The 25,279-nt window shown below is 30.7% G+C and overlaps 1 protein-coding gene across 5 annotated transcripts in view; it reads right to left on the minus strand.

Moving 5' to 3' along the window:
- LOC123264778 (dynein beta chain, ciliary) overlaps positions 1 to 25,279 on the minus strand; it is a 76,995-nt gene that overhangs the window by 34,865 nt on the left and 16,851 nt on the right. For all 5 annotated transcript variants that reach the window (XM_044728247.1, XM_044728245.1, XM_044728244.1 and 2 more), the window contains exons 2-12: positions 23,762 to 24,211; positions 11,862 to 12,107; positions 11,547 to 11,779; positions 11,217 to 11,482; positions 9,845 to 10,251; positions 9,342 to 9,769; positions 6,809 to 7,050; positions 6,452 to 6,722; positions 4,364 to 5,225; positions 2,610 to 2,964; positions 2,202 to 2,473 (exon numbers count right to left, since the gene is read on the minus strand). In XM_044728247.1, the coding sequence (XP_044584182.1) occupies positions 2,202 to 2,473; positions 2,610 to 2,964; positions 4,364 to 5,225; positions 6,452 to 6,722; positions 6,809 to 7,050; positions 9,342 to 9,769; positions 9,845 to 10,251; positions 11,217 to 11,482; positions 11,547 to 11,779; positions 11,862 to 12,107; positions 23,762 to 24,092 (3,913 nt within the window). In that variant the 5' untranslated portion in view covers positions 24,093 to 24,211. The remainder of the gene's footprint in view (positions 1 to 2,201; positions 2,474 to 2,609; positions 2,965 to 4,363; positions 5,226 to 6,451; positions 6,723 to 6,808; positions 7,051 to 9,341; positions 9,770 to 9,844; positions 10,252 to 11,216; positions 11,483 to 11,546; positions 11,780 to 11,861; positions 12,108 to 23,761; positions 24,212 to 25,279) is intronic.

Genomic DNA, 25,279 nt, shown 5'->3' on the forward strand with positions numbered 1-25,279 from the left:
ATTAGCTATATAATTAAATGAATAAGGAAAATTGTGTCCCTAGTGTATTTAGATAATAGAATTGATCTTTTTAGTTCAATTTACCATAATTGGAAAAATTTTAATCTGAATTTGTGTATTTTCAAAATTTTATATTTTTTTTATCGATAGTAAATCTATTATGATAACTTTTTTAAGTAGTTTTAAATAAATTTGAATTTCAAGCTAGATAAAATTTGGTTATTTTTTTATTGAATATGTGATTATTTAAGTTATTTTTTTGTATATGTGAATGTACACGGAAAAAAGAAAAATCGAAAAATTACATTACACGGAAAAAAAGAAAACTCGAAAAATTACATTATAAATTGTAATAAGTGTCCCGCACTGATAGAAGGATTTCTTAGCATTTAAGAAGATTTCTTTGTATTTAAGAAATCATTTCTTAGTATTTAAAAAATATTTCTTAAATACTAAGAAATATTCTTTAAATACTGATGATGTTTAAGAAATGATTTCTTAAATACAAAGAAATCTTCTTAAATACTAAGAAATCCTTCTATCAGTGCGTCGTATTAAAAACTAGAAAAATTACAGTTCGAAATAATATTTTTCTGAATTCAAACTTTGAATGTTAATTTTCAGAGCTTTCAATGTAATATGGACATGTCTATTCATACGTAAAAAAGCCGCGTGAATGTAAAGACCCTTATATTCACGCTGCGTGAATTTATCAGAATTTTTTTACGTGTGAATAGACTCTTCTATATAATATTTACACACAGTAAAAAATTTTTCGTCATTGTGTGGTGTTAAAATTTTTGTGTAGAATATTATACTCCAGTGTGTAGAATTTAACATTCTAGTGTGTTAAATCATTAAATCAACACATGAGAATGTTAAATTCTACACACTAGAGTGTAATATTTTACACACAAATTTAAACGCTCTACACAATGACGCAAAATTTTTTACTGTGCATTTTACAATGTAATTTTTACAAAATCTGTAATAATTACAATCTGAAAGTGCAATTTTATTGGTTTTTTCTATAATATAATTTTTCTATTTTTCTTTTTTCCGTGTTAATACACAGTAAAAAAATCGCGCAGTCAATTTTTTATCCCAAGCGGCACAAATTTTTTTTTTGTCAATATTTTATTGAATTCAAGTTGATGATTTTTGATATTAATTTTTGACTTCTTGTTGAGTAAAATCTACCAAAAAGTCATCATTTTTTTATTGACGCTTGTCAATAAAATAAATTTTTTTTAATTTCTGGTAATTAATTCTGTTTTAAGAATATTATTATTAAAATTTTTGTAAAAAGTCCCCAAAATATTTATATTTTCATTAAAAGTATTGAAAAATCATTAAGCCAAAATTCTTTTATTCATAATTCACAATTGAATTAAGGAAGTCCTTTCGCTCCAGTTGAGTCAAAACAACTCTAGTAGTCAATATATGATAAATTAAGATAAAAAACCCATAAAAATTACTAAAATTAAAGAATAAATAGTATATGAGGCATTAATCGTTGAAATTTTGAAGATAAAAAAAAATAGTTAAATACAAAAATTAATTTGACTCTTTCAAATCAGCTGCTAGTAACCTGTCCGTGATTTGGCAACGCTGTACTTCGGTTGTTTACATTTTCATTTACACAATATAACCTTAACCACGTTTAAGTTTTTGCAGTCAGTGTAAATAAATGAATTAGTTTGAATTTATTGAATGGTCTGAAGCTTGCGCGCTACGCAACGTTGCCAAATATTTTGACTTCATTTTAATGTAGGTTGCTTGAGAATTTTTTGGGATTTTATAATTTTCATTTCTCCATATATTCCACGGCAACCTATATATTTTATTGCAAAAAATGAAACCTGAATATTTTAAAAACCTTATTTTGAGTTTTTTTTTATCCCATCTAATCGGTAGTTAATACCATAATTCGAGAAAGTTGTGAAGGTCTGACTTTCTCGTAAGACTCGGAAAAAATACTAATATTTTTAACAATTTTGTTTTCAAAAATTTTCACGGTAAAGACTAAATTAAATTTTACTATTAGATAAATAAGGACTTTAATTATTAGATAAAAATTAATTTTATGCGTAATCTAATATTTTTTATTTAACATCGATGGCGCAAGGTCCTCCTTAATCCTTGGCAGTCACATATTGACTAAGAATTGTTAGTTTCAAATAATTAGGCATTGAACTCACCCGCTTGCAGTGGCGCCACCTGTTGCTTTACAATCAAAGCTAATTTTTTGGTATTTGCCCACTGTTCGGGCAATTCCTGAAGAAAAACATTAACCTCTTCGGGGATGTCCTGATCGTAGAACTTGAGGAGCTCGATAGTTTCCTGCAGAGGTTGGAACATGTCATCCGTAATGGGCTGACGTTCTTTTATTTGCATCAAATAACCCATGACACTGATCAGCCCGGCGTAGTCCCCTGGTTGAATTTGCTGGAGTAGACTCTCGTCAGCCAAGCTGTCGATAAAAATTCAAATGAGCCAGTTGATAGACAAAAGGACCAATAAATTCAAATAAAGAAAGGGAAATATAAGTAGACGTATGATGCTGATGTTTATGACGATGATAATGAGTAACGGAGATTTTTACGAACCGAATAAAGTTCCCGAGATCAGATAAACTGGTTGTGACTCGTTCGACTAAGTGTTTCTTGAACATACTAGACCATTTGCATACGGTATTGAGCAAGGATTGCTTGAAGGGTCGGAGGTTTACTCTAAACCATCCGCAAAAAATACGCGATGGTTTCATCTCTTCGATCTCGAGATATAGTCCCTCGTACAAGTCAATCTGCTCACGGAATTGATCCATCCGAGGGGTTGCTTTAGGGGGTGCTTTCGGATCCAGCATCGCTATCATTTCCATTTCTTCTATGGTCAATTGACGGCCGTACTCCAGGAATTGGTGCATTACAGTTTCTCGGTCTTCTAACCATAGATAGGCGTATCCTGTTCAATTGTTGCAAGAGGGTTTAGTTAATTGCTTTGGTAATTTTATGTGTATCTAGAAATACTAAATAAAAGATACAAATTGTTTATAGACTAGAGGGTTAAATTAAAACTAATGATTGAATTTTGGACTGTATTTAAAAGATCATAATTTTTGATTTTAAGAATAAGAAAAACTTTGTGTCCAGGATAATCATATGATAAAATCGGTTTTTTTTAGTGAAATTTAGTGTCATTGCAAAGGTCTTGATTTGAGTTTGTGCCTTTCAAGATTTCATGTCATTCTCACTGATAGTCAATTTATTATGATAAGTATTAATTAAGGCTGCATTCGAAAATTCTCTATCTTTAGATACATAATTAAAAAATGACCTTATATCTTGAGAACTATTGACATTTTTTAAAATATAAGCTCATCCTGATGTTACACTCGTCAAGACCTTTCATTTAAGTACTCACATCAATTTTTCACATATTTTATATATTTATATATATGTATATATGAAAAATATATGAATATGCATGTGGGTACTCAAATGATAGCTCTTGATGAGTGTAACATCGAGACGAGCTTATATCTTTAAAAACTTTAATAGTTAAGAAAATACAGTGTAATTTAACATAATTAAGAAATGACTTTGTATCTTGTGAACTATTGACATTTTTAAAGATATAAGCTCATACCGAACTTACACTCATCGAGACCTTTCATTTGAGTACCTACATCAATTTTTCATATATATATATATATATATATATATATATATATATATATATATATATATATATATATATATATATATATATATATTACATATATGTATATATGAAAAATATATCAAAATGCATGTGGGTATTCAAATGAAAGCTTTTGATGAGTGTAACATCAGGATGAGCTAATATCTTTAAAAACGTCAATAGTTAAAAAAATACCGTGCAATTTAACAAAAGTTATTATTTAATGTCGCAAAATTTTATTTATTAATAGTTCACAAGTCACATAGTCACTGGCAAGGTTCTAGTAATGATTCAATGACACAGAGGAGACTTTTAGCTATAACTCCCCATAAAATATTTTCTTCATGCTCCTATAATGACTACGTTGTCAATTATTAAAGAGTTACAAGGATAAAACCATATTGTCGAATGCTCAAAAATTTTTTTTCTAATGTATAGCTATATTTTTTGAACTATTAGAAAATTGAGAAAAAATCCAAATAAAGTTCTAAAAAAAACTTTTACCGACGAATTTTTGAATTAAATTTTTTTTCTACCTCCAATATTTATCAATAAATTATTAATTAAATGCTACTAAAAAAATTTACATATTTTTATATATTTAAAAATTTCAGCCTAACTTCGAACCTCATAAAGATTTATAAACAAGGAATATTTCTACCTTCAAATATCCCACAAAACTCAGTAGCCTCATCAATGGCCTTATTGACCCCCGCCATAATTTCATTCTTCATCGCCTTAATGTCCACATCAATCTCAATATCATCCCTATATGTAGAAGCATTTTTCTTCAACCTCGGAACCAGAGTCGCCATGTTCATAATATCGCTCAATAAACTAACAATCAACTGCTCGAGACTATCAGGATCATCAGGATCGAGCGAAGGCTCATAGTACAAGTCAGGCTCTCTCAGTTCCAACTTGGCTTCCAACAGAGGTTCTTTCTGGCCCACTGGGTCCATATTCTCCGAGAGATAACTTAAACAACAGCCAACGATCTTCCTCAACGACTCGATGACAATATCATCTACATATTCAACGTACTCCTCCCAGGCTGCGTCGACCTCTGATGAGATCTCAAAAAGCGCTTTGTTTTCTTCGAGCAGCTTGTGAATCTGCTCAGAAGCCTTCTGTATGTCGGCATATCGCTTGGCTACGTTGTCAGCCCTCTCATCTAATGCGAGAAGCGTATCTTTACGATGCTCTTTGCGCTCAATTAGAGGGGTTCTGGTCCAGGGCTCTAAAATGTCGTGTATCTTATCAATGTTCAACTGGATTGCCTTCAAACGCTTCCAGAGGCTCTGGACCAGAGTTCCCAGTTCATTTATGTAGTCCGCAAGATTGTCCGAATCCCAACAAAGCTCTTTTTCCCCCCGTGCTATCATCGAGTCTATTCTTGCGACCTCTAATTCGATTAAATTGTATTCTATTTGACGGGAAGTACGTCGGATGTCGTTGTAGGCTGTTACGGTTGTGCTTAAGTGGTTTAGAAATTTACGAAATATTTCTGATTTTTCAGCTACCTAGAAAATAATTTTTTTTAATCATAAATACCGTAGTTTTTTTATCCGTGAAAAAATTTTTGTATTAGGCTAAATCAGGCCTGATATGGATTTATTATTGATTTAGTTCGAAATTAATAATTAGTAATAATAGTTAATAATTGAAAAATGTAATCAATACATTATTCAAAAAATTAATCATTAAAAAAATGCATTTTTCGAGAAATGAATAACTAAAAAAATTCAATTTATTCAATTGTTAAAAAATAAATAATTACAATAAAACAAAGTTGATGAGTTGAAAATATTAATAAAATAACGACGTTATCATTAGCAAATTGTCTAATTTCATTTTAGAGAATCTTCCATTTGTACGAAAAAACAATTAGTTCAAAATTTATTATCACTTTAAAAAACCATTTTATATCACTGATATCTAATAGAGGTATAATATTTTTTTTGGATCATTCAAACAAGTTATAATTGGACTATTGATACATCAAAATGTTAAAAAATCACCCTCTAAAAAATAAAGAGTTACACCAATTGCTAATTTAACCGTCGATAAGCTCTTTAGAAAAGTAAAAAAAAAACTATCTTTATTTTTTATATAAAAATCTCAAATCTTAACTTTATTGTAACTCTATAGGGTTACTATAGTAAGATTGGTTTTGGACAAGATTCTTTGGCCAGATGGTTGACCAAGCCTTGGAAACAAAATCGAATAATTCTTGAGCAAGACAGTTAACGAATATTATTTTTCCAGACTGGCGACAGACTTGGACAAGATTTTAAAACAGAATCTGGAGTAATACTATGTTAAGCTTAGTGACAAGTCTGTAGCCAAAATTTGTCCAAATTATTAGTAAAAAAGTTTGACCCAGTCCTGCTCAAAAATCTTGGTCAAATATCTGGAGTGATTCTTCGACGATTCTCAAAAAATGATTTGGCGTAAGTTTCTTGTCCAAGAATTGTAAAAATTTGTATACAGATACTTCATCACGATTCTTGAACCATACTTGTCCAAAACTTGAACCAAATTGCTACAAAGGAAGGAAACTTAGCGACCATGTATTTTTAATCAAAAAATTATATGTGGGCGTCTATGATGATATTAGAATTTACTAAAAACTATTTATAAACATATCAGATTGTATCAGACCAGATATCGACATTAAATTTTTCGATATGGTCATATTAGGCCATATTAGAAAATTTTTTCACGGAAGTAATTAAAAAAAACATACTTTGAGCGCAATCTCAGGAATTTCCGCCAGAGAATTTTTCTTCAAGTAATTAACCTCAACTAAAGCAGCCAATAAATTGGCATCAAAATTAACCTTCAGAAGAATAGAAACCCGATCACGTGTTAACAAAGTATACTGTAGCCCTTTCTTAACAATATCGGGTACCAGGTCGGTCCAGTCTTGAATGAGCTCGGTATCATTATCGGTGAGCAAATTAATCAATCTTTCATACCTCTTACTAATTTCCTGTCCCTCCTTGCTCTCAACAATACTGCAATCAACCGGGTGATTAATGTGCTTGCCCCGGTTATCCCTCAAATAAGAAGGATGCCTTCGTAAATCTTAGTAAGTACTCACCATGGCTGAAGAGTTTTGAATGACTGCATTGGAAGATTTATTCGCTGTCTGAGCATACTCGTGAACTGCAATGCCGCAGCAAGAGGCGGCAAATCGGCAAATGCACCGCGAACTCCGCGATTGAACAGCACTTCTACCATTGTCAGCTCATTATTAAGTAGCTCGTATATTCTTGAGTACCGATCCGTAAACTGCTTGCGGATCACTGGTCGGTTTAGAACAGTACCCGCTATATTGATCAGCTGAAACCATTAAATTAACCCGTGAAAAAATTTTGCTTCGTTCAAAATCAATCAAACAACGAAATCATCATGGTCCTTGATTGAAACTTTGTTTTTTTTCTTTTTTAATTAAGAAAATTACAATCTTTAAGAGGAAACCACTGTGACGGTCGAAAAAAAAGGTAATTTTCGGGAATTTTTTTCGCAGGGAAAATAAAGGAATTTGGGAATCGGTTTTTTTAATTTTATTAAGGGTACATTAAAGATTATCACCCTAAATTTTTATAAAATAATATTTAATTATTACAAAGTTATTAACAATCTCGTAGAACACTAGAAAAAATTTCCCTCCATAGTCGCATCGATAACTCAAAAACGGATCATCTGAAAATAAAAACCCAAATTGCTTTTTAATCAATAAGGATGTAGTTATCGTTGGAACGGAATTTTTAAAATTTTGATTTTAAATATTTTTTCAGCCGGGTTAAAACAAAAAAAAAGCAGTAAAAATAATGAGAAAATTTTCAATCAGTCGCCATTTTTTTGAAAATTCAAATTTTCAAAATTCCGTACGTGCAACGATACCTACATCCTTATTAAAAAGCAATTTGTTATATATTTAATAAGAATTTAATATATATATCATTATATTTGAATTAAATATATAATTCAAATATATTTTAATAAGAATTTAAGGTAATAATCTTCAATGTACCTTTAATAAAATAAAAAAAAATTAGGAAAACGGTTGACCCTGAAGGCCATCCCTGCAACTTCCCGCTAATTCCATACTTAGGCGCTTAAAATTGCACCAATGACGTTTTTGAGCTCTTCGAGCTCAAAAATACAATTTATGGGTTATTTTGAGCTCTCCAAGCTCAAAGAGATTGTTTTCCTATGCTTTTGAGCTCTTCGAGCTCAAAAGTCTGATAGAAATTTGATAAGACACTATTTTTTGAATTTTTAAACCGCAATAACTTTTGAATGAATAAACCGATTTTCACGTGGTTGGAAGCATTCGACGCAGTTTTTTAAGCCTCACAAAGAATCTTAAATTTTGGATTGATCGCGCTAGAAATTTCGGAGTTATTCCGAAAAAACACTTTTTTCGGTTTTCTTTCGTTCACGATATCTCTCGAACGAATCAACCGATTTTGACCGGGCTGGTGGCGATCGACGTGGTTTTTTGAGCTTAAGAGCTGATTAGTTTTTGGAATTGAACCATTGAGCCGTTTAAAAGTTATTCCAAAAAAACCACATTTGAAAAAAATTTTTTTTCAGTTTTTTTAAGATTTCTCAAAATACATTGATCTGAATCGGTCCAAATAGTTTTCAAAATCTAAGTTTGGTCAAGCCCTTTCGAATGGCACCAACCGCGATGAAATCGGTCAAGCCGTTCAAAAGTTATAAGCGGTTCACATACTTTCACACACACACACACACACACACACCGTGACCACCTCGCGGGGATAGTCAGGGAAGCTTCCTGTGACCTTCAAACGTCGAGATCTGATGAAAACTCGATTTTTGCAAAACGGGGTGAAAACAATAACTTCCCGATTTTTGAAAATCTTCGATTTTCGTAGCGGGAAGTTAAAAATCCGATTCCCAAATTCCTTTATTTTTCATGTCAAAAAATTCCCAAAAATCACCTTTTTTTTGACCGTCACAGTGGTGGTCTCCCTTAATAATTTACTAGAAAATTTCCTAGAAAAAAGGTAGTAGTTTGTTGATAAAAAAAAAAAGAAATTAAATCATATTCGAGATAGTTGTGGGTTTTATACTTTGAAAAAATAGTTCTGAGAATTTTAATCTAAATAAAAGTATAATTTTAAAAAAATTTATAATTAAATAACTATAAAATTTAATTAAATTTCATATGAATAACTTTTTCATTAAAATTATCCTAATTAGTAAAAAGAAAAAATTAGTTTATATCCAAACAAATTTTTTTAGAAAGAATTTTTTTTTAAAAATAGTTCAATTTTTTTTTTAACTTAACATCTAAACTTAACTCTCTTGTAAGGAGACGATTTTGCATTCATGCACCTTCTGTCGGAAATTTTCAAGACTATCTTTCATCTAAAAATTATCTATTAGCACATATGAACATATAAGGTCATATCAAAAAATTTTTTCGACGGGAAACTACGAAGCAAACGTAGACAAAAAAAACAGAATACTGATGTAATAAATTGGATTAGTTTTGTAGCGAAGCCAACGGGTTACTTATATTTCGCTATACTGTGTTACATATTTCTCGAATAAATGATAACGCTAGTATGATAACGAAAAACATGGTGATACTAAACCTTAAAAGCACTTTCCAAATTGCTGCAGTCGTCAAAAGCTTGGCAAAGAATCGCTGCCAATTTGCTGTCTAGGTCCATGATTGATTCGCTGAATTTGGCACAGTCCACTGCAAAGGATTCATCGTCCGGCTCAAGTACGTCGCTAGCTCGTGCTGAGAAGGATGCAAACAGTGACTGAAATTCCTTAACCACAGCGACTATTCGCAAGCTCAATGATCGTCCTAGTATCCCGCCAATTTCGATTTTTTCGAGCTTTGAGAATTCCAAAACCGTTCGGAACAACCATTCGATGTCTGCAAGCCGCTTCAGGAATAGGTCAAGTCGGTTGAAGATCGCTGAAGAGTTGAAGGTCCAAGGTGGAGAGTCTGCCTTCATACCAGGTTTGGAGCGAGCTTTCTCAAATTGGTACTTAAATTCTTCTAGAACACCTATCAAAAATACAACCCGTTAGTTTTTGATAAAACCTGTTAGTGATAAATTTAGTAAATTATAACTGGTGTTACTTTTCGAAATTTGGACACGCTGGAGAGCTTCGTCAACGTCGCTTTGAAAGATTGACGAGGGGTCCAAAAATTTTCGAGCTGCTTGAATCAACAGGTTTGAAATTTGCCGAAACAGAATTATCAACTTTGCTGAATTTTGGTAGTACCGAGCTTTGGCCCAAGCGAGACCAACCACGTGGATCAGAGTTGGCATGAGAGGCTTCGCTTCTGAGAAATCTATTTCTTCGATCGCTTTGAAGGGCTTTCTGAGGGGAGTCAAGTACATCGAGATCTCTTTGGCTTCTGCTAGTGAGCAGACTACGTTGTTGAACAGGGTTCGAAAACAAGGATAGTATGCGCTGTCTGTTTTTTCCAAGATTATCGCCATTTTCCGAACACGATCTTCTCTCAGTTGGTCAAATATGTACCTGATGACGTAAGTCGTTGATAGATCCATCACAATGGTTCCATAACTTTTGATCCCCAGACAAAATATCCCCGGACAAAATATCTTAAATTTTTCAATAAAACAATTAAAAACAATAAATTTGAAAAAAATTATCAATTTTATTTTATCACTTATTAATGGCATTTCAACAAATATAGCACGACTTTACAAAAAGTATCGATTGTTAGGTAACATTTGTCAACTATTACAAAAATGATAATGATTTAATTATATTATCACAAATTCAACAAAATGAAATCAGTTGATAAATAATAACGAATACTACAAAATTAAATGTTACCAAAAAATTAACTATCAAAATATAAAATAGAATTGGATTCAATCAATTACATAATATAATATAAATAGTTATTTAATCAAATATACGATAAAAGACCCCATTAGTGGCACTTTTTCTTTCAATGAAAAAATGTTCTACTTCACGGAAAGAACAAGATGACACTCCAGATTATACTGTGTGATATCTGGATTATACTCAGTGTAATCTGAATTATACGAGCTACTATCTGAAATTTTTTTTCACTGAGTATAATTTGGGATGATATTCAGTGTCATCTTATTCTTTCCGTGTTGGAATAAAAATTAAATTTTTTTTGATCTAAAGGTCTTAAAGATTAGAAATAATATATTCAATATTAAAATTAATGATTTAATTAATTGAATAAGTACCAAAATCAAAGAAAGTGTCAGTGATAGGGCCCCTACCACTAATGAGGTCTTTTACCCTATATCAATTATTAAAAGAAATAATTTTTAGAATATTTCTCAAGAAACTAATCTGGAAAGAAGGACATAAGCTTGTTACCGTGTTGTACCCTTTTGTTATGGATTTTAAGTGATATTTAGTCTCGGGGATATTTTGTCGGGGGATCAAGAATCTTGACCCCCATCATAATACATGCATCAAATAGTATCAAACCCTACCTCAAATTAGTAAGACGTTTGGACCAGTACTCAATCTCAACATTAGGAGTCGGATTCTGACCATTATCAAACGCAGCTCCAGACTCCTGTGTCACGACATCGTTCACTAAATAAGCCCATTTTATGACTACACCTTCGATCGCGCTTTTCAAGTAAAGATCAACAGCTTGCGGACCTTCCTGAATAACTTTCTTCTCGACCTCGGCGACTTTTTCCAACCCCGCTGGCATAGGGAGAACCGTCCTTCCATTGACTTGACCCTTCACCTACGCCCGGAAACTTTCAATCGAATCAATCAATTCAATTCAAGTAAACTAACGTATGCTCTACCTGATACAAAGTTCCTCTGATCAGATGGACCTGCCTGCTAATGTCCTGGACCGCGATTTCTGGCAGGTCCTTGTGGTTTTCCGACTTGCAGAGTAAAGGTGCGTACACGTTGTCCACCAAAGTCGCTAGTTCATCAACAACCCGATTTGACAAGTCTCCTAGGATCAACATGGAGGCGCATCCTTCCACGTCTTTTGGTACTGGAGTCATTCTTACTTTGACCGCGTAAGTTCCTGCGATATAATCATTATTATCATATTGATCATTTCATTGTCTTCTTTGGATAAGACTAAAATAAATTGACAATGCACTAACCTTTGGTTCGTTGACACGGAATTGGAAAATTGCAAGAAGCCACAAGTTGGGCGTTCGGTGTCAGAACGACAAACAAAGCTGCTGGATAAGGATTGTCCAGAAAATCCAGCACCGCGTTGCGATAGTCCTCCGTCAATAGCAAGCGGCTCCATTTCTCGGGCTTCAGCTTAAGGGATTTTTGGATGCACATCCCGATGTACTCCAGCCGATGATCGTTAGGAGACTCAGGTCCTGCCATCAGCAAATCTTTAATAAAAATAAAATACTGTCAGATCGGGAATAATAGCCATGGTATGATAGAGACTTAGCAGTTAGACTGCGACTGTAGACTCGAACAGAAAACAGAATCAAAGATGTCTCGGCTGAAAGTAAGGTCGCATGTCGAGGATTGTCATGAGACGCACGGAATATTCCTAGCTACCAAACAACTGACGTTGCACGCGATCTCTTTAAAGTTACAGTACCACGGTACCAACTTACATAAAAAGTTGTTTTATTCAACCGAATTACATTTATTGCTCAATTGATTTACTTTAGGAAAACAAGCCTATTCTGGTTAACTATTTTATCTGCATGGATTAGTTCCTGACTAATTTATGTTCGAGTGTTAGTAGATTTGATACCTTCAAATACTTCAGTTAAGTATTTATGTTGTACATATAAATTACACTTCGGGAATAATAACAATTGATAACATTAAGGAAGAAATGTAAGTGTTTAACATGTAAAAAGTCATTTTTATTTTTATGTATATTGAATATATCCGACCATATGTAAAAAAAAAATTAGAAATTTTAGAAAATTCCCTATTTATGCGAAATATTAATAAATTAAATTTCTTCTATTTAAAAATAGAATTTAATCTAAATTATTAAGAGAATAAACAAAATTTTGTGGCCAGTGTATTTATATGATAAAATGGATTTTTATGCGTAAATTTGGTATCGTTGGAAAAGTCGACCTGGAGTTGTGCCTTTTAATGGTTTCATATCTTTTTCACCAATAGTCAATTTATGATGATAAGTATTTAGGCTGCATTCAAAAATACTCTATCTCTAGATAGATAATTAAGAAATGACCTTGTATCTCGTGAACTATTGACATTTTTAATGATATAAGCTCATCCCGATAAATGAAAGGTATTGATAAGTATAACATCGTCATTTGAGTACCCACATCAATTTTTCATATATTTATATGTATTATATATATATGAAAAATATATCAAAATGCATGTGGGTACTCAAATGAAAGCTCTTGATGAGTGTAACATCAAGATGAGCTTACATCTTTAAAAACGTCAATATTTAAGAAAGTACAGTGCAATTTAACATAATTAAGAAATTACCTTATATCTTATGAACTATTGACATTTTTAAAAATATAAGCTCATCCCGATGTTACAATCATCAAGACCTTTCATTTAAGTACCCACATCAATTTTTCATATATTTATATATATTACATATATGTATGTATGAAAAATATATCAAAATGCATGTGGGTGCTCAAATGAAAGCTCTTGATGAGTGTAACATTAAGATGAGCTTACATCTTTAAAAACGTCAATACTTAAGAAAGTACAGTGCAATTTAACATAATTAAGAAATTACCTTATATCTTATGTACTATTGACATTTTTAAAAATATAAGCTCATCCCGATGTTACAATGATCAAGACCTTTCATTTAAGTACCCACATCAATTTTTCATATATTTATATATATTACATATATGTATGTATGAAAAATATATCAAAATGCATGTGGGTACTCAAATGAAAACTCTTGATGAGTGTAACATCAGAATGAGCTTACATTTTTAAAAATATCAATAATTAAGAAATGACCTTGTATCTTGTGAATTATTGACATTTTTAAAGATATAAGCTCACCCCGACATTACACTCATCGAGACCTTTCATTTGAGTACCCACATCAATATTTCATATATTTATATATATTATATATATGTATATATGAAAAATATATCAAAATGCATGTGGGTACTCAAATGAAAGCTCTTGATAAGGGTAACATCGTGATGAGCTTATATCTTTAAAAACGTCAATAATTAATAAAGTACAGTGCAATTTAACAAAAGTATTATTTAATAAAGCAAAATTTTATTTATTTATAGTTTACAAGTCACGGCAGTCACATAGTGACTGCAAAGTTGCTAGTATCAATTATCATGCTTAATATTTTTATTCAAGTTACTTAAATAATATTTTTTTAGTCTATTGTTTATCTGAAAATTTAAAGGGACTATCTTTTAAAAAATGTGTTGGATAATTTGCTAATCAGAAAGTCAATATATAAAATAAATATAATTTCTACAAAATTATATTCATTAACATATAGATATTTTGCGTAGGTGTAGATCAATACTCATTTAATCCTTAACTATAGATTAAATTCTAAACATTTAAAAATATAAAATGGACTCTAATTTTAGAATGATAATCTTCGAAGTTAAAATCTCGATGTATATTACTTTGTTGCGTTATCGTATTACAATGTCACTCGGTGCCGGTCTGCGATGGCGTAAACAGGTAATAATTTATGTCACGAACTGTTACAAATGTAGTTTGTTCTTCGGATACCCCCTCAGGAGTCTTCGAATTTGATCAATAACTAACAAAGTATAACAAAGAGTATTATTATGGTGTCTGAGAACGCCAGTCTTAGCTTCGCAGCCGTCGAATCCACAACATTTACATATTATTCTGGCATTCAATAAATAAATCATCGACAATACTTTGCTTCAAGACTTTATAAATATATAACGCACCCCTACTTACGCATTTATTATTCATAATAAGCTTTTTCTACTGAATATTAACCAGCTTTTCTGCTATATTGACAGCTTTACTGCCGATTTCTAATTACACTGGTGTTACTATTTCCTCAATTATTTTATTAATTGAAGTAACAAAGGACTAAGTTGAAGAAAAAAAATATTCTGTTTATTTTATATTTATCTCTAACAATTTTTGAATAAAAACGCCTCTTTTTACTCTTGTTTAAAACAAGAGTAAAAAAAGGCGTTTTTATCCAAAATATTTATTAAATTATTAAATTTGCAGTTTGTGTGATTGGTGCCTCAGCGCTGTTATTTATTGGATATCCTTTGGAAATTATATCAATTAAAGTGTGAGTATATTTAAATTCTATTTTTGGGGGGTATGCTAATAATTTATGAAAGATTGTGTTAACAATAAAATTTGAACTTGTAAAAATTTTTTATACAAAACTTGAGAAATGTTTGTAAAAGTTATTGGATTATAATTTTGTGGTAACAATCGATGTAATGAAAATTTATCAGTAAGTTAGTTCGTAAGTGATTAATTGTAAAGCAAGAGATTTTTAACAAATATTTTTGTAAAATACCAAAATATCTAAAATTGTACAGAATTTGGTACGTTTTGAATAAATTAGTGTAAAAATTATTTATTAATCATGATTTTTTTATTTAACCTTTTTGACATTGCTAACAAAAAAAAAATAATTGATTAAAAAAAAAAATTATGAAAAAGAAATCGGTGGCATTTTAAAGATTCAAAAATTTTTAATTTATACCCGTGTAAAAAAATCGTCTCAAAAGTGTCTTAAAATTGTCGTTTGTTTAAGTTCTTAAACGTGACACAAAGCAAGACTGTTTTAAGACGCCAAAGAAAAAAAAATCCAAGAGCAGATTTTTTTAATTTGGTTTTTGAATTTATTATGAAAATTAATTTTTAGACGATTTTGCAAATTTCTTTAAAAAAATCTTAAAAAAATTTAGAGACTATTTTAAGATAAGTTCACAGCAACAAAATTTTTCAAAAATTTCAAATTCAATTTGTAAAGAGCGTATTCAAAAAAGTTACGGTTAAGAACTCACAAAATCGTTTAAAAATAAATTTTTATAACAAATTCGAGAACCAAATTTCAAAAATCTGCTCTTGTGTCATGTTTAACATCTTAAACAAACGACAATTTTAAGACACGTTTCAGACGGTTTTTTTACACAGGTAATATTGGAATAGAATTTTATATTTTCAGTTTAACAAAAAGTATCTTTATCGAAAATACAAAAAAAAAAATTTTTTTATAAACAACAAAAATATTTGACTTAATCCCCATTTCAAAATATATAACTGCGACTTATATTTTAAATTTAATCTACTTATTTTTATTTAAAAATAAATTTTTATATAATTTATCTATATGTGGAAGAATTACGAGACTAATCGGAACTTATAGATAAATAAAAAATCCCTTTGTCAGAAAAAGCTTTCCATCCACAAAGTAATCCTCATAAAAATTGATGGATAAAAAAATGGGAAAAAATCCAAATCCAAATCCAAAGTAATTCGTAAATAAATAACTCTATCGCGAGAATTTAATGTATAAATAAAATAAGGACGGAAAAAGGGACGGAATAAAAGCAGAAGCCGAAGATCTGAGAGAGAATTAGTAAATGTAGGTGTAGGTTGATACGGTACATAATCTCTGGTATTCTCAGTGATAAATAATATTTTTACAACACATATATTCCTGGTTATTTCGTTCCTTTCCCTTCTTTCCTCTGCTTGGCTGGTCAATATTTGATGTCCCGGTATTCACAGATGGCTTATGTTAAGGTATAACATTATATTGTAGGGTCTGTGTAGATGTGCAATATGTATGAACATATGTGTGTATATGGCGAAAAGATTACTAGTTTGCTGTTTAATCCCCTAAAGCTCAAGAGCTAGTGCTACCGCAAGCACAAAGGAAAAAATATAAGAGTACTTTTCATTTTCGGTAAAATAGCTCTCCGACGAATTAGAAAACTCCTGTATACTCGAATATTACATTACTTTATGTTTCCCGGTCGTTATCGCGAGGCTTCCCCAAAGTAATTTTCCTTTCTTTTCCATTACTTACATTATTTTTATATCGTTAATTTTTATTTCATTTAATGTTTTAGTTTCTTTTGTTGTGTAGGGGTAAGTAAATATAATTCAGAAAACTGGCCTGCCTTAAACGCCCAGGTAATAACGTCGACTTACGCGACTACCGGTTTAGTTATTGTAATCTCGGGCTTGTATCTGTGTCTCTATATGTCTATATATAATATGATATTATACGAAGGACGAAAAAGTTTTTCTTGAGACGGAAACTTAACAACGGGTTTATTTTTTTCTGCACAGATAAGAGTTATCTGAAAAGTAAAGCAGTGTCCAAGTTTATAACGAAGTAAGAAAGTTGTTTTGAGATTTTATGGTAGTTGAATCGAAAGCTCAGCGTATATTTATTTTGGGGATGAAATTCTATTCTCGAGAGCCGATTACATGTTTTAGGTACTGGCAGTTGTTATATTTTCAGATGAAGTGACCCTAAGAGGAAAAAGTTTCAAATAGACCGTCTTATATGTATTTAGGTAGAGGAGATTACCCAAATTTTAGAAACTTGAAATATCGGTGACTTAATATCAATTCTCATAAGAAAATTTTTCTATATGGTCTGATATATCCATATATAGTTTCTAATATAGATCTATATGAAAATTGGCCATCTTAACACCTATGATTTAATCTATATTATTAAGAGAATAAGGAAAGTTTTGTGTCCAGGATAGTTATATAATAAAATCGTTTTTTTTTAGTGACATTTAGTCATTGCCAAGGTCTTGATGTGAATTTATGCCTTTTTAAGGTTTCATAAGAATTTAAGCTGCATTCGAAAATACTCTCTCTCTCTCTTTATACGGATAATTAAGAAATGATCTTGCATCTTGTCAACTATTGACATTTTTAAAGATATAAGCTCATCCCGATGTTACACTCACCAAGACCTTTTATTTAAGTACCAACATCAATTTTTCATATATTTATATATATATATATATATATATATATATATATATATATATATATATATATATATATATATATATGTATATATATATATATCAAAATGCATGTGGGTACTCAAATGAAAGCTCTTGATGAGTGTAACATCGGGATGAGCTTATATCTTTAAAAATGTCAATATTTAAGAACGTACACTGCAATTTAATAAATATCTGGTGAACTATTGAGATTTTTAAAGATATAAGCTCATCCCGATGTTACACTCATCAAGAGCTTTCATTTGAGTACCCACATCAATTTTTCATATATTTATATATATTATGTATATGTATATATGAAAAATATATCAAAATGCATGTGGGTACTCAAATGAAAGCTCTTGATGAGTGTAACATCGGAATGAGCTTATATCTTTAAAAACGTCAATATTTAAGAACGTACACTGCAATTTAATAAATATCTGGTGAACTATTGAGATTTTTAAAGATATAAGCTCATCCCGATGTTACACTCATCAAGAGCTTTCATTTGAGTACCCACATCAATTTTTCATATATTTATATATATATTATGTATATGTATATATGAAAAATATATCAAAATGCATGTGGGTACTCAAATGAAAGCTCTTGATGAGTGTAACATCGGGATGAGCTTATATCTTTAAAAACGTCAATAGTTACAAAGTACCGTGCAATTTAACAAAAAAGTCATTATTTAATAAAGCAAAATGTTCTTTATTGATAGTTTACAAGTCAGTCCATTTAATACAACATAAAATCTATAAAAATTAAATATTATGGTGAAAATTGATCGAATCCTCTGTTTATCATCTGATTTCATATCCTCGCAATCAAACATGATATTCACGACGGATGCAAAATTTAATACACACCCTTCTCTACTCCTTTTGTTCTTTTATTCACGTTTCGATCTTCTTTCTAACATCTCAAATTTAAAAACAAAGTTTCTTATGTAGAACGTGGAATACCAATATAAGATTCACTATTACCATAATACGCTACCATAAGTATAAAACACGAAAAGCGAACTCATATATTTGCGTATTTTATATTTATTTTCTTTTTAGCTCCCAGTCCTTTCTCTTCACTTCTTATTTTCTGACTTTTCTATCCTCGGCTTAGTAAAAAGAAAAAAAAAATTACAAGTTCGACATGTCATTTTTCCCGACATCAGTTTAAAACAAAGCGACATTTTATCTTTATCTATTTTCAGTGGGTAATTTTTTATTTTTTTTTTTCTACGAGACTCAACGTCTTTTGTTCTAAAAAGGTGAAACAGGAATTATTTTTATTTTGTCTAACACGGGATATGAAGAATCGTGACTTGGCTGGTCGTGGATTTTGACCGCACGTCCAGGAGTAACCGAGGAGAAAATTGGAAATAGCCTTGTCGGAACGTGTGCAGCTTTCCCACCTTAGTGACGAGGGATAAACGAGAAACGAGGGTGAGACAGAGTGACAAAAAAGGAAAATAAGAAGAGGAATTGCTCCATCCAGGGACGAGTTCAGAGTCAAGTCTGGAGGGAAAAAGAAGAAGAAAGAAGAGTGAATGGTGAACGGTGTGGGGCTAATCCTGAATGAGCAAGTTCAACCAGCTCAAGCTCCACTGTCAAGCTTATGCATAAAAATATATAAATGTGAGAGTAGAAAAAGTGGGAGGCCAGAAACCCGTACACAGTCTAAGTGAGAAGTGAAAAATGACTTAAACTTTAAAATCCTCTAAATAAGAAATCACTTGGTGTTGCTCGACATTATTCATTCAGAATAACTCCAAAGTGAAATACTAAATTGACGATCCGGTTTTATTCGGGATAGCTCTATGTTGTGTAGAGAAGAAAAATTGCCGAGTCATCAATTTTCAAGCTTTGCTTCGGTCAAAAGTAAACTACCAATACGTTTGAGACCAGACGCCGTCTGGCACGTCACCAGTTTTTTTTGCTTACTTGTGTTTTTTTGGGCTCTCTCGAACTTTAACCTTTCCTTATCATTTTCTTTCGCTAATGTGAGATTAATTTATTGTACAGTGAACAAATTTCGGAAAATTTATTGCTTTTAATCACACTATAACTGGAAATTCAGCTTAAAACACTAAAATTGGCTTCAAAAATAGTCATCATGTCCATAATACCCACAATTTTGAAGAGAACTTTATTAAACTCGGTAAACTTTTTTTTTAGACACTCATCTTGATTGAGCTTCAAGGAAAATCAAATCGATCGATTAGTTCCTAGAATATCGCTATTATATATTAATTTATTGTACAGTGAACAAATTTCGGAAAATTTGTTGCTTTTATTTACACTATAATTAAAAATTCAGCTTAAAACACTAAAATTGGCTTCAAAAATAGATGTCATGTCCATAATACCCACAATTTTGAAGAGAACTTTATTAAACTTGGTAAACTTTTTTCTTAGACACTCATCTTGATTGACCTTCAAGGAAAATCAAATTGATCGATTAGTTCCCAAAATATCGCTATTAAATATTTTTGAAATGGGGTAGAAAGCTATTTGCATAACTTTTGTATTACATTTTGATAAATTTGCGATAATTTAAGATCACAAAGATTCTAGAACTATTAAAAATTTATCTACTTGTCATGATTTTTCATAAAGAGTAACAAGTAGAAAAAAATTGTTAAGGAAACTAGTTTGGAAAATAGTCATTTAGTTTTAGCTTGTAACGTATCGGTTTTATCAACGATTGACAGCCGTCGGCTAGGGCTTAACTTTGCTGTCCGATGAAAGGAAGACCACCGGCAATTATTACCGGTCTTGAAGTTGATTAGTAGAAAAAGACAAGCAGCAGCTAGAGAGAAAAAAGCGTGTAGTTAGTTCTCGATGAAAGCCGGTGAATGACGACAAACAGAGAGGGAATATCGAATAGAAGCAGGAAAATGTATTCCACCCTTAACCCCTGTTCGGTACCGGACACGTCAGTGGATTCCCGCGTGGCTGCTCACCAGAGATTAGCTCAAACGAACCGCCGCTAACTATTTCCACGAGAGCTGAATTAAAGAATACGAATACAGCAACACGCCCTCTTACTTTGAGCAACAAAAAAACTTAAACAACTGAAAGTACTCGGCGATTTCTGCTCGTGCGGACTTTTGATAACGGGAATTAACTTTATTGATCTAAATTATCCACGTGGAAGCTGTTCATCCAGAAGAGATCGATTAACTAATTCGCATTTTTTATCTGGGAAAAATTTTGATGAATTTATTACTTAGTGCACTGAAATAAATACTAATTGATTCAAAAAAAATATTCAAGAGAAACATTATTTAAGATGTTTTGTATGAATTAATTCTAAAAATTCACTCGCCAATTAAAAAAATTAAACAAAGAGGATAAAAGGTTTCTCATTCAAAAATTTAACCAATTTAATAAACCAAATGTTTGTTTTTTCCAGTACACGGAAAAAAAAAAAATTGAAAAATTACATTATAAATAGTATTAAGTGTCCCGCCGTATTTAAAACTAGAAAAATTACAGTTCGAAATAACATTTTTTTAAATTCAAACTCTGAATATTATTTTTCAAAGCTTTCAATGCAATATTTACATTTTACAATATAATTCTTACAGAATCTCTAATAATTACAATCTGAAACTGTAATTTTTACAGTTTTTCATACGGAGCGCCACGTTACATTATATAATGTAATTTTTCTATTTTTTTTTCCGTGTATATAATACTTGAAATTAATATTTCGACGGTCTAGTTAACAATTGGTCTAACTCCTTATTTTTTAGAGGGTGATTTTTTAACATTTTGATGTAACAATAGTCCAATTATAAATTATTTGAATGATCAAAAAAAGATATTATACCTCTATTAGACATCAATGATATTAAATGGTTCTTTAAAGTGATAAAAAATTTTGAACCAATTGTTTTTTTTTTTGTACAAATGGAAGATTCTCTAAAATAACTCCATTTTATGCAATTTGCTAATTAGAACGTCGATTTTTAATCTTTGTGCCTCAAAATTTAAGATACATAAAAAAAGTACAAAAAAAATAATAAAATTTTTCTTATAAAATTATAATTTTATATATTCCCAATATTTGATCCAATATCTATAATTTTTTCAAGCCTTACAACTTCAAAAGCGAACACTCTTACGCCACCTAGCCATCTAGCGGTAGCCTTACAAACTTAAAATTTAAAAAAATTAAACTCTTTTTTTTTCCCCAACAAAAGAAGTTTCAAGACAAAAAATTCTTGAATCAAGCCAATCTTTTCTTTTCACAATTATTGATATTGTCAACAATTTTTCTCTTAAATCAACTAGTTTTCTTTTCTGTGAAATTTAAAGAGCTATTGACCGAGAGCGAAGAAAGGAGAGATTGATGAGAATGGAAATCATTGGGTGTTGTATATCGTATGTACAAGGCATATAAAAAGCACAATAAAGAAGACGTCTGTGTTGGTACTCTAGCGAGAAATTAAAGTAATAAAATGTCCGTAAACTACTATATACAGAACGCAGCTTCTACCGAAGTTACTACTTGGCTTTGGAAGCACGCCTTTGGAACGGTGATTACATGGTACGCGGTTCGTGTACCGAAAACTCACTATATGCTGCATGGGCATTTTATAAGGCTGTAATTTCGGTAATAAATCGTTAATTTACAACCTCAAGTCGCTCATTCTGTTCCGAAGACACCGAAAACTTTTTCTTTCGTACACGCCGAATTTATTTATGGGTTTAATTTTTTATAAATTAATAACTTCATCAAAAATTGTCTTTTTTTTTTTTTAATTGGTTGGTAACATAATAAGCTTTTAAATATTTCGAAATAAAATTTTTTGAACGAAAACAATTTTTTATGATTACCTGGAGCTTAAATAAGCCAAGAAATTGATTTATGGTGTTTATAATATATATTAATATTCAAAGTAAGCAGTTTATAAGATTTACAATGTCGGTTTAATTTACTCAGCTATAAAAGCGAGCCTCTACTAACAAACCACCAATTATCAAATTTTAGTCCACGATAAGCTTTTTTTCCTCGGGCGTAAGCCCATAACCGCCGAGAGTATGAAAGTTTAATATTTTTGTTCATAAATCACGAGCTTAAACACAAAAAAAAGTAGAAAAAAAAATTACAGTGGGTTGTTATTAACTCACTGCACATTTTTTTGATCCTCGAAAGTTTGAATTTGTTCATTTTATTTTATTTTACGCGTATTGCACCATTTTAATCTTTAAATTCGACGAATACGGTAAAATGGCGAGTGGAAACTCAATGTAACCTGTTGAGAGTTTTTATCGAGGCTTGTAGCTCGTCGGGAATGGTATTATGTAGTGAGAGAACATTCAATAGCTGAGGCTTACTCGAGAAAATTTTCCAGACACAAAAATCCCAGCTTTTTTTTTTACAATCGATACGTTCCTTTCTCAAGTGTGCTGTAAATATTTGCATGCTTTGGTCATAATATAATACATTAAAATTCACTAAAAATTTAATAATAAAATTTTTATTAAAAATTTTTTTCCTTAATTGATTCAATCGGTCCTTGAAAAATTTTTAAATTGTAATTATAGCTTAAAAATAAGAAAAGCGGATAAATTGATGACAAATTTTCAGATAAAAAATTTAATATTCTACAATATAACAAAAAACAGTAATTTAATATAATAGAAAATAGTTTTTAAATTTATAATTTTTGAAAAATTAGGATTTTTTTTACATCATTTTTAAATTTTAAATAAAAACTTTGGCTAAATGATGAGATATAAAAAAATTAATAGGAAATTCTGTGATATAAAATAAAATTTCCTATAAAAAAAATTTCTTATAATTATTTTGTATCTCCAATATATTAGTAAAAAATTTAATTATAATTTTTTTACAACCAAAAATATTTTCTACGTCACTTTTAAAATTTAAATTGAAATTCTGGTTAAAAAATTGAAGATACGGCAAAATTGACAAAAAAGTTTTTTATAAAAAATTAAATTTTCGGATGAAAATTTTCTTTATGATTTTTTCCTCCTGAAATTCGCACAATAAAAAATTACCTTGAATTTTGTCATCTTCTTGATCCCCACTTTTCTTCTTTAAATTATTATCATCACCATTATTGCCATCACCACTTTTATCCTGGTCATCATCATCATCATCATCATCTTGATCATTGTCGGAGTCCATCATCGATTGGAGCAACCTCTTAAATTCAAGTTGATTTTCCTCAAGCGGGGGCTGTGATGGCTCTTCAGCAGCAATTTCTCTCAGCCCACACTCGAGCAGCAACTGCTGGGTGTCCTCCTCGTCGATCGAGTTTTTACGATCAAAACTCGTCATACTCTCAGCGAAACTGCTATTACTGCTATCAGAATCCATTATTATCATTCTATTATGCTGTTATTATTATTTATTTCTTTTTTTTTTTGCTCTTCTTTGCCCAGATGTCTTTATTCTCAAGATGGAAATTCTCCTCAACTTCTTTAACTTCTTACCATGGCAACTGTCTGAAAAATATAATATAAAATATAATATCAAATGAGGACCGAATTTTATCTAAGTCCTTTTTAATGTCGCGTTTCTACTCTAGCAGAGCCAATTGGGTTTTATTTTTGCTTTTACCTCAACAGGACTTTCAATTTTCAACAAAGAATATTAAGATCCCTACAAAAGGGAGATCATCCTTCTACATTAAATTTTTTTAATGTTTGACGTCATATTTTCACACAACTCATAATGCTAAGCATTAAGGGAGTATTTTGGTCTAGAAGCATGAAGTTTCAGGTAATTTTTGAAGTGCCGTAAAAAAAAGACAATCTTTTTAACGTCTATTTTTTTATAAGTTATTCATTAACATTAAGGTAAAAGCCCCAATATATGATCATGTACCAGTATATGATCACTCAATGTATTTGTATACTTATATTTGTGAATATAGATATACAAATACATGGAGTGATCATATACTGGTACATGATCATATATTGGGGCTTTTACCTTATAAGAATACAGAAAAAAATAAACAAAGCTGAAAATTCAAAAAATTAGCAACTGATGAAGTATGGAGGGGGTCTTTAAAAATTGGCACGTGACTATACCCACGATTCCAACCCTCTTAGCAATCTGAAACAAAAAAATAAAAAAGATTATTAATCTAGAGTAATGTCGCTATGGTTGAAACTACGATCATTCCCAAATTTCAATTTTAACTATTTTTAAAAAACTCGAAAAAATCAAATAAAGTGGTAAAAAAAATTTTTTTTTTTTAGACAGTCGCCATTTCGTAAAAAAATTTTTTTTTCAACTTCTCCGTAGTTCCAATTCTAGCCACATTACTCTAGATTAATAATCATTTTAATTTTTTTTTCTGATTGCTAAATTTTCAACGTTTTTTATTTGTTTATTTTTAATTTACCGCCAAGAAAATTGAAAATTTTCAAAAATCTGGAAGTTATTGGTTTTACCCCGTTTTTCGAAAATCGAGTTCTCATCGGATCTTGACGTTTTGAGGTCCTAGGAAGCGTCCCTGAATGTTTTCGCGATGATATCAGTATGTCTGTATGTATGTGTGTGTG

This window comes from Cotesia glomerata, linkage group LG5 (assembly GCF_020080835.1).
Source record: "Cotesia glomerata isolate CgM1 linkage group LG5, MPM_Cglom_v2.3, whole genome shotgun sequence".
Classification (NCBI taxonomy): domain Eukaryota; kingdom Metazoa; phylum Arthropoda; class Insecta; order Hymenoptera; family Braconidae; genus Cotesia; species Cotesia glomerata.